A 13,438-nucleotide genomic window follows, 5' to 3' on the forward strand; every position below is an offset into this window, starting at 1 on the left:
GGGGGGGGTTTGAACCCCAATCCCCACTTGGCTACGCGCATTCAGTAAAGCATGTAGACCTATTATATCCGTACACTAGTTACAGAGGTCAAGTGTTTCTTAACACTCCGGCAAATTATTTCCTTTGTTTGCTAGATTTAACTGCGGTACTTTTAATCAATTTCTTTTATGTGATTTTAAACGTACTGTAAGGTTTTCCGTCATATAATAAGACAATGACATTTGCTTTCTTCTAAAGGTTTTAATACATGGCAAAAAAATACAAACACACATGCACATCTTTGTTTTATTTAATTGTGCAAAGAACGTATGTAAGAAACATCTTCCTTAAGTATTAGGCCTACTGATTTTATCGTGGTTTCTGTAACTGTAATAATAGGGCATGGAAGTAAGCCTATGGGTGTCAGGTGTGTAAAAAGTCTTCCTTGCCTGATACACAGTACGCATCGGATGTAAAAAAAATAACAAACAGTAATAACGAGGAGTTACTTGCAACTCACAAACGATGAAGAATATCGTTATCAAATCAAGACACGTAAATCAGGATCAATATTCAAGTTAACACTTTAGGAAAAGTAATTCAACTGTAATATTTCTTTACAGTCTAGTATGGTGTCTTAGTATGATAGGCTATGTTTATCCGTTCTGGTAACAAACAAAAAAAGGTTAATGTCTATCAATAGATTGAGTGCCAAGGACGTAATAAATAAAATAAGGAGTAGAGTGTGTGTGTGTGTCCTGTCTTTTAGGCTAGTAGACACAAATCTTTAGTCTTGTACTTTTGTCTACAAAATAATTAGTTACTATCTTACTTGGCTATGATATCTCGCGGGTTGTGTTCTGTGTAGCAAAAGGTCACTCGTTTAGGTGTGTGATCTTTAGTCCAGCTTATTTATATTGATTAAATGTTGTCCAGTCACGTGATTGAGGTTTTTCTCCAAATAGGTAAACTCATTGTCCAGCCCTCTTAAGATTTACTACTAACTAAACAAACTCAGTTGCCTCATGTGACCTCTACAGAGTGCATACGTCCATCGTATCTGACTTGTGGTCACCTGTCTATCAATAAACTCAATGTGATGGACTAAACAAATAAAAGGGGGTTGGAGATGTTCATCTCTACCTTTGGAGATATAGGCCTACCTTGTTACCTGTGTAGAGGAGTAGCTTGAAGTCCAGCCCCCTAATAAAGATTTATTACCAAGTAAACAAACTCAGTTCCCTCGTACGGTGTGACCTGTAGAGAGTGTCAATATGCTGACATGAAATCTACGTAAATCTTATTTGACTTGTGGTCACCTGTCTATCAATAAACTCAATGTGATGGACTAAACAAATAAAAGGGGGTGGGAGTTGTTCATCTCTACCTCTGGAGATATACCCGCACAGATAGACAGACGTCTGGTCAGCGTGACATAGTCAAGGAATATAACATCTTAACATGTTTACTAACCCACCCAAAGGCCATGATAAAATAAAAAAATGTGCCAGCCATTGCTGCTCTGTTTATAAAGCACATTTATGATGTAAAGTTTCATTTCTATTTACATTAACACGCCTTGTCTTTACAATAAACGATGTTTGGTGCATATTCTTATAGGTTCTATTTTTAAGCACGTTATTATGTTTTAAATATAAACGTTGATACATTCTATAACAGGAACGAGGTCCACTTTTTGATTATTAATTAGGTACAAGGTGTACTTTTTACTTTTTTTTAAATATTTGACCAACTATTCGGTGCACCCCTAATATATATATATACGGGAAAATCAATGTCACACATACTTTAAATTATCACAAGATCTATTTAAATTTAAGAACAACCAAAAAAAAAAATATCCAGTAGCATAACATAACTTTTTAAAGTCAACATGCCAATATATGGGAAAAGACATCATGTACCAATATATATACATAAAAAAAGATAAAGAAACCCTAAGGATAAGTAAATGATTCAAGTTGAGTGGACACAAGGGTGTAATACAAATCCAGAAATATACAAAATACATGCCTTCAAAGGGATTTTAACCCCTCAAGTGGCTGGGTAGTCACTCTGGAACTAAACATTTAGATCTATCTACATTTATTATTCAGCTAACATCTAGAGTTATGAATGTTAATTCAGGGAAGCTTAAATTAGGTTTATACAACATTAACTACATCAAGTTAAATAGGGCAATAGCAGTTCAGAATTAAAATGCCTGATTAACAATGAGTCTTAAAAAGATACCAACAACCATTCATTACTGTCTAGACACACTTCACTATATTAGTGTTCCCAATCCTTTTGAATCAGGATAATCTGATAAACACCAAAGAATACCAGTAATTGTTTCAAATATCTTTTTAGCAAAAAAAAAAAGATATAATCTTAGGCAGCAATTGGCCTTCATTTGATTTCAGTGTTTGAAACCCAATATTCCATGTTATGTTCTGACATGATTGAAGAGATCACCAACCTACTGAACAAATAGGAAATTTGTTTCATATACTGATCAAGAGGATCTGATTACCTATATTTTTATATAAGAAACTAACAACTTTGCACTGTCCAAAATTAAAATATTGCATGGATAGTTGAAACAAAACAACTAATTAAGCTATAATAATTTTACTTCACAGCATTTCACTTTCTTCACCTTCACCTATCCCTTAGTCTGTCAAACCTGTTGACCCAATTTCACTTCATGCAACATGAAAGCTCACTATGCTACTAAATACTAATTATGTGAGATATGAATGTCAAGGCTAAAGTCTTTACAATACAAATTGCAAAAATACTGGTGTTGAATGTTGTTTTTGAAGTGATTCTATAACTATTATTTCTAAAACATATCTCAAACTTTGCTCTTGGTTTTGTTGGTGCTTAAATAGTTATTAGTTATGTATTTGTAAACAAACAAAAATGTCTGAAGGTCATAAATATAAAAACCATTTGTAGGGAAAAAAAAGTTGTTGTTGTCTTGCATAAGAAACTTTAACAATATTCAGCTAATTATAAATGTATTACTTGGAAAGAAAAATTATGTCATTGATTAACCTTATTCTTTTAAAGCTCTGACAATTGTGGACTTCTTGTGCAGTTATGGTCACTTTGAACATTCACTAAACTAACATCTATATTTATATTAAATTGAAAGATAATTAACATTGATAAACTGTTTCGATGTTTAAAATTTTTTTTTTTTTTTTAGAAAGACTGCAAATACGAATAACTTATGGCATATAGTAGAATAAAACAAAGCTGAGATATAGCAACTAACTGAATGAGGCTTAACTCATTGAGTGAAATATTGTTTACAACACATATGCCCTATCAAAAAGTAGTTCTAAAAGTTTTACTAAGCAATGCTATCAAATAGCCTAATATATTTTAAAATACTATATAAAAGGATTTGATCAAGTCTGTTAAAGTTAACATTAAACAGATCTGGTTTAAAATATGTTCAACATCTGGAAATGCCTAGGAAAAGTTATCTCCAACATAGGAGACATACACAAAGTAAGTCAATGCCATAGAAGGGAGATTGCATTATTTTAAGCTAACCATGAAGAAAATGTTGATGAAACATGTAGATTGTTTGAAAACTTGATAGTGTTGTCAAAAAGGAAAAAAAATCAATTAAATAATAAATCATTATAGTTGGTCAACAAACTAACAATGCTGGTGGTATAATTAGTACAGGTTCTAACAACTTTGACTCTATCAGCCCGTTCAAAATTTGATTTGACCATTTCATAGTATTCTCCATCACTAAGGGTGAAAGACTTGAGACCAGGGCAACGTAACCTAAAATAATAGATACAAAGAAAATACAAGTGTACAAATATAATAAACAGTAGTCAATAAATATAGAAAGGACAAAAACAAACACACATATTGACCTAGGGACATGCGTGGGATTTAATCATCTGTATTTTATAAGATAAGATAGAAAGTTTTGGAGGTGCAAACTATTTAAGCCCTAATAAGGAGGTGGACTGGACTGCAGAACTTCATGATAAGGGGAAAGTAAGGCAGAACTATTTTTTTCCAACTGAAAAGTGGAAAGGGGGGGGGGGGGGATGTCAAAATTAAAGTTTTTTTGTATATGAGTTGAAAAATTGGAGCAGTATTGAAAATTTGAATATTTATGATTCACTATTGGTTGTGATATTGAAAATTCACAAAAGCGCAAAATAACTGTGTAAAAGCAAATACATTAAAAGTTTTCAAACAAATGACTGTAGAGTGTGTAATTGTTTCTATATTTTACTATGCAATTTCATAACAAAAAACCCAACAATTCAACTAAATTGTGTTAAATAAAAAAAGAAGAATAGTTTAAAAATGTTATGGTTTTAAATTTATTGTTAAACAATATTTGATTAAATTTTGTGAAGATTTATGTCCGTCTAAGAAAAAGGATTTTGAAACTAGAACCTTATATATTGCTATGTAAGTAAGAAGGCTTAGACTTAGAGCAGGAAGCATCTTCAAGTAAGTTTGCTAACTGAAAAATGAAATGGAGTCATTTGGTCTGCAAAATAGTTGAACATTCAGCTTGCTCTTGCATTTATCTCATATGATATCTTTTCTGTCTCATGAACAAATCCAATATTAATATACAGTGGTGAAAATCAATTTACAGGGGCCAAAATCAATTTATTAACAACATGTGGCAACCTTAAAGATTTCAAACAACAAACTTGTTATTTTTGCAGATCAGCTAGATAAATATGAAATGTTGCATTTCACAAGGTTGACTGATGTGAAAGAAGACATCCTAAGGAATTATAAAAATAACTTTTTTGGCAAATTTGAAATAATATTTCAAAAGTAAAGATATTTTCAATAAGCTTTATAATATGGATTGTGTAGTGAAACCAAACTTGCAACTGAATTAATGAAACTTCAATCTAACAACCATATCAAATAATTATTTCTAAATGTTCCAAAATTAGAATTCTACAAGGCCTTGTTGATATTCAGTTTTCCAAATTGAATATCTCATGCTCAGAGATTTGCATAATGTTTGTATCTTTATATATTAGTGAGCAGCTTTTTTCAACAATTAAACTTAGGAAAGACTGTCAGAAATAGATTGACCAATGAACATGTGACGTTACTTTTAAGAATGACTACATCTCAACTTGAGCCAAATAATGATAAACAATCAAAACATTTGTTGTTTCAACTTCACATTAGTTTAATCTAATACCTGTTTTTTATTTCATTTTTGTACAAAGCTTCTATCAACTCACTCTGTCTGTCTGTCTGGTCAAAAGTTTGAAAACGTTATTTCTCCACCTCCCATTCTCAGATTAAGTTGAAACTTTGCACAATTATTCCTTGGAGTAGACAATAAATAAATCATAAAACAAAAATTAACCAATTAGTCAATTAATTACTGGCTATGGCATTTTCCTTCTCTCTGATGATAGTTTAAACAGCGTAGAATGTATCTAGATCTAGAGACTATATAGATCTATGTATTAAAGTCTTGGTCTAATAAAATATTTATTTAAAAAAAGTCTAGTAGGTGATTCTAGCTAGGGCTAGAACTTTATCATCTATCATTACTAGATTTACTAGTATTTACTAGCTCTAGGACTAGATTTGCTTCAAGATGTAGAACCAAATCAGCTATTCGGCTATTGGGCAGGCTGGGCTCTACAGCTTTGGTCAGCAGCCAGTCTAGGAGACGGAAACTTCGATATAACACCTACAGCTATCTGTTGTTTACAGCAGTCTTAGACTTCTGTGCTACTGTGAACTGCATTTAGTTTAAAGAGTGATATTGATCTGCGCGAGCCAATTATCACTTTAAGAATACTCTGCGCAGGCTGGAGGCAATGCAGTAATAAGCCCACAAATGACTAGTCACAAACAAGTCGATTAAAAGATACCTCTCAAAGTCGCATGCTGAAATGTCCGCACACTGCAGGACAACAACAAAAGTGAATGCCCTCAACGGAAGTCTGCACTGGTGGCATTAGAGTTGGCTCGGCTAGATGTAGACATAGCTGCCCTCACTGAGGTACACTTTGTGAGCCAGGGGTCACTGACTGAAAGGGGGGCTGGCTACACCCTATACTGATCTGGAAAAAGGCCCTGATGAGTACAGGCAAAGGGGGTGGCTTTTATGGTAAAACAATCTCTTGCCAAGAAACAACTAGATATCCCTGTTAGTCACTCAGACCGACTGATGTCGCTCAGACTACTGTTAGATGGCTCTAGGTACGTCACTATTATCAGTGATTACGCTCCTACGCTGCAGGCAGAGCCTAAAACCAAAGAAAGATTCTACGTTGACCTGAGGAGAGTCCTGTGCAAGGTGGACACTACTGACAAACTTATTATCATTGGTGACATCAACGCTTGAGTGGGTAAAGACTACAGCGCTTGGCCAGGTGTCCTAGGTAGACATGGTATTGGCAACTACAATGATAATGGCAAGCTCCTGTTGGAACTCTGCTCTGAAGCAAAGCTTGCAATAACCAACACAATTTTTCAGCAAAAAAAAAGTTTCAAGACCACATGGATGCATCCACGCTCAAAGCACTGGCACCTGTTGGATTACATAATAGTGAGACAGTGTGATGTACAAATGCTCCTTTTTCCCTAGTGCTATTTTGCATGGAATATTTTGCCTGAGCCAACCAATGATTTGGCAGAATTTAATTCAATGGTTAACATGCATGACGCACAGGACCTAATCATCTTCTTTTTTTAAGTAACGTATTAAATTTTATAAGATAAGAAGATATATCTAGTGTGTCTTTAGATGAAACAATGAGAAGAAACAAACATTTCTTCGCTGCATATAAAAAAGAAATGACAGGTGAAATGCTGGCTCAGGCACACAAATGGATAAAAGGGTGAGGTACAGGCAAAACTGTTCAGCTCAATTAACAAAGCCAGCCAATAATACCATCATAATGCCTAGACAGGCTGCTTTTCTTTTTTTTTCTTCTGATGTTTAGAAACAAGAAAGAAGCTAAATTATATTTAAAGAAAAAATTTGGTAAAAATTTGAGGAGTGTGGTGAAAGTTTTATGAGAATCCCAGCAAATTTTAGGGCAATTTGGGATTTTAGGAGACTATTTTTTAAAGAAATCTAAGAAGATTTTAGGAGCACTAATGACCCTGAATGATTCGGCAAGAAAGATGAAGTGCTTCATTTAGAGTGTTGTAGCATAAACAAAACAAAAATACCTTTTGTCTTGTGTTTTTCAAGTAAAACCCTGAAACACATAGAAACAAAAACTGATGCATAATTAGAGCAATTTAATTTTTGACAAAATTGTCATACCTTATATGATCAATAAATTTATTACTCTTGTCACTAAAACGAATAGTGTCAGGATCCCATTGGATCTCACATCTCTCCAACCTTGGACAGTTCTGTGCAAAAGCTTCAATTATCTGATCCACATGAATTCGAGACTGCATTTTTAAAAACCATCCATTTGCTGTACCTAAAACACAGATCCTTAAAAAAAAAAATAATAAGATTTAAAAACTGCTTTTATTAGGAATGTTCAGCTTTAAACTAATCATAAATATCAAAGAACTGTAGAAATGAATGAATGTAATGCAATAATAATTTTAATAAAAAAAAAGAAAAGTAGCTTATTAAGTGAAATACTAGGATACCTCAATAATAAGATTATAATTTAAAACAAGAAAAATACAAAAAATACTTTAAAAAAAAAAACAAAGCTTATATTAAGTCTAATTGTATCAATTAGTTATGATAATTCAAGTAAATTATATGCATGATTGTTTTTACATAATACATCTGTGTGATTAGAAATATTTTTACCAATTGTTTTGTTTAGCTTTTCTAGCCTTTCTGAATGCACTATGATTCTATCACTTGTCTGGACCAATTGTGAAAGGGGGTGGGTAGAAGGGGGTAACTTGGTGAGTATTTACATGATCGTTTCTTTTAAATGCATAATAAAAATGTTCACTCGGCTCAAGAGTCCTCAAGGAGACTAATTCAACTTATGATTTCTTTCCCTTGTTCAAGATACCAATATTTTTGAGTGATACTGGTCTGTAATTTCCTGGCTTTTATTCATCTCCTTTTTTAAATAGGGAAGTGACATTTGTTTCTTTCTAGTCTTTTGGCATTCTACCTAGAGATTTAAATGATGCCTGAAAAGCTAGTTGCTTCATTCTTTTAATAATCTTGCTGGAATACCTTCAGGTCCTGATGATTGAGTTTTATATTAGCTAATAGTTTTTTGCTTCTCTTTATATTGTATATTTATATCTCCTTTGTTTCCAACTTGGTGTGACATGTCAAAAGCTTGCCTACAGTGTCACAAGTTTATTTTTTTTTATTGGCCTCCTTCAGTCGTTGAGCGACTATGGTTCATCTTGAAAACTTTTTTATGTAGCTATTTTGGAGAGACACTCCCATTCACAAATATCGCAGGTTAAGGTGGCTTTCACTTTGGTGGTAGAGCAGCTGGCCATTTTTCACATGGCACACTTTTTTTTCCAGAGCAGAGGCCCATGTTTTTTCTCAGTCCATAGCTTTCTTGGTCACCATCTCTCTCCAACTAGTGCAGTGTAGGGCTAAGTCTTCCCAATGGTCAATATCAATGTTCACTGATTTGAGGTCCTGTTTTATTACATCCATGTAACGGAGGTGGGGGCGACCAGTTTTTCTTGAGCCAGACGTGAGTTGCCCATAGAGAATGACTTCGGGATGCGATTGTCCTCCATCCGGCAAACATGATGGGACAGCACCTTATTGACTGGGGGCTGCCCAGCTTAAAGCAGGCGGTAGATGTCCATTGGAATCCTAGGATCTCTCCCACCGACGAAAGTGGCCCCTTGTGCTCTGCTCTACGTCAATTGAGTATTTGACAGGTGACTGCCACTTTCCGTGTTTAGCTGACGCCAAAGGTGAAGCTGGAGTGTTGATATTTGATATTTTGGGTTTTTGGCACATCGGCACAATTTAGACCATGTCGTGCCCATAAGGGTCATTCTCCCTTCATATTTCAAGAGCTAAATTTTATACAGTTAAATCATTTAAAAAAGGTCTATTCACGTCTATTTCACATAGTAAACATAGTAAAAAATTATTAATTTAATAAAAATCTGCCGTGAATATTATATTTTCACTATTTCTTTGCTCTATCAGAAATCAAACCATCGTAGTCAACCCCACCTCCCGGATAAAGCCAAGTACTTTTCCAGGGTCGACATTGTCAAACAGTGGTTTTAAGTTGTGTGCTCTAAAATATTGGCCTCTAATATCCTCGTATCTGGAGAGATTTAGGGCTCTCTTTGCTTCTCTGTCTGCCATTTCTTTCTCTCTATGCCCACATGAGAGGGATCCAGATGAAGGGGACATCCCTATGGTCAGATGTTATTTGGTCTGAATCAAGTTTTTGGGGTTAGGGCTTTGAATAAGTGAGATGAAAGCCTGGGCATTGTTTATGGTCGGAACAATGTCGCCCACACAGCAGTTCCCTCCTTTCCATGCAGCTGATGTGACCAAAGGAACGGGAAATCTGATACAGTTTGGGATCAGTAGCATCTCATGCTCTCCCAGGCTGTAGCATGTGTGCCACAATCTGCCTAGGGGTCACCAGCTACTGATTTTTCCCTTGTTTGGGTATAGCCGCAAGGCAGCGGATGTGTGGATTCAGAGTGAGTTTTCCTTCTCTTAGATGGGTAGCCAACCAAGGCTAATGAGACCCTCTTGCCCGAAGCTTACTGGTTTAGGCGGCAGTTGTTAGCCTTTGCCCCTTCTCCTGTTGGTGGTAACGTTTCCACCAGGCTCAGTATCTGACATGAAGGTTAGGAGTTGGATTGGTTGTCAGAGGCTATTTGAGACGCGTGCCATTGGAAGCATTTTATAGGTAATGATGGGCTTAAGACCATTACCACTTCTGGCATTTATAACCTTGCGGAACCTCCAGTTAATCATTAAGCAATAATTATTATTTATTAACTTCACTCAGATTTTCTCCATTTCTACGTCCAATTGTATCACCAAACCCCTCATTTTCTCTCCTCGCGTGCCTGAATCCACATTGTGGTGCCCCTTCGCTTATCTAATGCAGGTTAAGACAAACATGGTCCTAGTATGGGTGCTGGTCATGGGCGCCAGGTGTCTACAACCCCACCTGGACACTATCGAGCAAACCTACCATACAACCCGCGCTTCTAGACATGCTTCATTTTTTGCTGTACTCTTTGCTTCACCCCTGACACTGACATCACTGATGAAAAATTTTGATCAGATAATCTGGAATGGTGAGATGTTTTGTAGCTTTCATTATGGAAAAGAACTGCTCACAGAGATAAATGCTTGCAAACATAGCAAGAATTCTTGTTGTAAATTTCCGCAATTCAACGTACCGTTAAGGTAAATAACTGTAAAATTGTGGCACATCCACTTCTATATACTTTCAACAAAGAACCTGACAGCAATTCTATCAGCTCTAGTGGCACATTATCAGCAGCATTTTCAGGAGCAAATGAAAATGGAGATACAAACAATGAATTTTTGCTCGTATGAAACGAAGTCACAAAAAAGGTCATATTATCTAATAACAATTACAGGCGTAGGACATATATATCAAATGTTGAAACTGTATTTTATCTTTTTAGTTACTGACACATTGAGAAGTGAGTGACCCAACACTTACATTTGATGTGTATAAAAGTACTGGCTTTTAGTAAGTGAAGGTGCTGGGCAGCATTTTCATTTAGGCCTCTGTCTTCTTCAATATTAATAGATATGTAATAGATATGTATAAATATGATATGTTTGCAGAAAAAGAGAGTACTTTAAAATTTTATCTTATTTTCCTTTTTCCCCAATGTCTAAAATGCATAACAATTGTTTTAAGATGTGGTTCAAGGAGTAGGTATAAGATGATGTGTGTATGACACATGTGTAAGGATTAGTTAAATACTGCCTTCGAAGAACTAAATGATGCTCTGCCAGATTTTGTAGGGAGTTTGTATGACTATTGGGAGGACAATTATATTTGTCACCAGAGAATCAAAGATTTCTGATAGCATTATGAAATGTTAGAAATCGAGCACAGAACAATCTACCATGAACAAACAATTCAGTGGAGGGATGGCACCATGCAATTCAGCAGTCTATTGATGGTCATCACCCCAATTTCAAATTTAATCTCTCACTTCTACAGAGAACCGAGAACACTGAGAACAAGATTCTGAGGTACAATACTGGAAGTAAAGCTGCAAGCAAGATAAAGTACCTCATACTTACAGTCTTGCAGCTATATTTCCAATGCCACTTAAAGAATTTCTATGTGACATTGCATACAATTTGACTTTGTGAAAGTTTGTGCATGTGTGTGTGTGTGTAAATCTGACAAGCGTGTTGTTGAAGTGCACTTTTGGAATATAAATAAATGATATATTTAGAAATTATTCATTTTAGCTTATTAAAATCTTTGCATATTTATATTTAAAGATACCTAAATTATTTCCTGCATTAAAAAAAAAAATATCCTTTAGTTCACTGTTGATTGTATTTTCAGGTCATTGCAGTCCCAGTACGCTATTCTGCCTCAACGTGGCACTCGGGTGGAAACGATCATTTGAAGAAGTGATTAGGCGAAATGAATAGCAAAACAAAACTCCTGTGGTAGTGTCCAAGGGAATGCGAGAGCTTTCCCATTGCACGGTGCAGAGTTGAAAGAGAGCTTCCTCATCACCTTCGATAATCCATGTGGCGTTCCTCAAGGGATCGCTACACTAATGGCAAGTCCTGCACGGTTAGCTTGGTACAACATAGGAAAATGGTGGAGGTTCCCGGTGTACTCAGCCTTTGGCCATGCATTCTGGTCCATGCGCCTGGAGTGCCAGATTCATCTCTTAAAAATTTTTTTTTTTTGTGTAACTGTAGTAGTTAGTATAACAGAACTTACTTAACTTAGCAATACAAATGTAAAAAAAAAAATTTTTTTTTTGACAAAAAATCTAAAACCGTTTGCATAAAGGTGTTAAAAAATATGGTAAAATGCCATCTCCCCTACTAAGGAGCCTCCCGAGTTTGTTACTATTAATAGTGGATAGTTGTAAAAGTGGTGTATTTTTTTCATAAAAATGCTTGCATAAGTGATTTAAAAAATTAGATTTGCTTTCAGAAAAGAAAAAAAGTAGCCATTGCAAAATTATAATGTTGGATTTTCACTATCTTTTATAGTTTACAAAATCTAAATGGGACGGACGGACATTTCAAACAAAACTAATAGCGTCTTTTCCCCTTTCGAGGGCTACTTAAAATATTGCCTTATATTAATGTCTTACGATATCTAAAGTAGTTTTTGCAAAATGACTGAAAAAAATATTTTTCAGTGCAATTTTGTTATTATTTTATCCACGCTATTTTGTCCGCGCTATTTAGTCAGGGAACTGAGAAGTGAACAAGGTTTTCTCTTGATATTTGGTTTATCTACAGTTGTAACCTTGCTTGAAAGCACTTCAGATCATCACACGCAGTTGTGACAGTTTTGTCTTTACCTTGAAGTTTCAAATTCAACAGCAAATGCCATATCTTGAACCCATTCGTCAATTTGCAATGTTCAACAGGTTCACCTTTCATGTTCAGAAACAATACAATTTCCTCACCCAGTGCAAAAAATCTCTTCAATACTTTATGACAAGAGAGCCAGCGGACTTCTGTGTAGTAGGGAACACAATCAAATTCGTGTCCAATGTCATCCAGAAACATTGAAAATTGACAATGATTTAAGCCATGGGTATAAATAAAATTGATAGCGGATGGAACTGGTCCTAGCACATGTTGGAACTGTAATTTTTTTTGCGCATAATGCTTCTTGGTGAATGATGCAATGAAAAAGAGCAAATATTAACATCAGTCTCTCTTACTTTTGCAATCAGCTTTGCACCAACATTATTTCTAACTCCTATCATGGTTGGTGCGCCATACATTGCTATACTAGCTAGCTTTGCCCAAGGTAAATTGTATTGTAATATCACCTCCTGTAATTTCTTAAAATGAGCCTTGCTTGTTGTGGTGTTATGCATATAGCATAGCTCAAGTAGTTCCTCATGTATCTCAAAATTCCTGTCACAGGTCCTTATGAATATAGCCAACTGTGCCACACCCATTACATCAGTTGACTCATCGAGAGCCAATGAAAGGAATTCAAAATGAGAAATTTTATTTTTTTAATTGTTCACGCAAGAGAATTCAAGGTTAATAAATAAACGAAATGACCACATCTAATTTAATTTAAAATTAATTTTCAAAAACTTATTTGTTTTAAAAAATCTGATCATTAAAGAATATTAAATAAGTTCAACAAAGATGATTGTACGATTTAGTTTTTTTTTTTTTTTTTTTTGCAGCTAATATTTTACCTGAAAATTAGTGGTGAATGTTAAACGTTTAATAATTCAACATTATTTTGATAA

The 13,438-nt window shown here is 34.9% G+C and overlaps 1 protein-coding gene across 6 annotated transcripts in view; it reads right to left on the reverse strand.

Annotated features, from left to right (window-relative positions):
- Positions 1 to 274: 274 nt before the first annotated feature.
- Positions 275 to 13,438, reverse strand: part of LOC106058916 (F-box/LRR-repeat protein 20-like) — an 86,432-nt gene continuing 73,268 nt past the window's right edge. For all 6 annotated transcript variants that reach the window (XM_013216428.2, XM_013216433.2, XM_013216430.2 and 3 more), the window contains 2 exons: positions 7,299 to 7,478; positions 275 to 3,793 (listed from right to left, as the gene is read on the reverse strand). In XM_013216428.2, coding sequence (XP_013071882.1) covers positions 3,622 to 3,793; positions 7,299 to 7,478 — 352 coding nt within the window. In that variant the 3' untranslated portion in view covers positions 275 to 3,621. The remainder of the gene's footprint in view (positions 3,794 to 7,298; positions 7,479 to 13,438) is intronic.

This window comes from Biomphalaria glabrata, chromosome 1 (genome assembly GCF_947242115.1).
Source record: "Biomphalaria glabrata chromosome 1, xgBioGlab47.1, whole genome shotgun sequence".
In the NCBI taxonomy this organism is placed as follows: domain Eukaryota; kingdom Metazoa; phylum Mollusca; class Gastropoda; family Planorbidae; genus Biomphalaria; species Biomphalaria glabrata.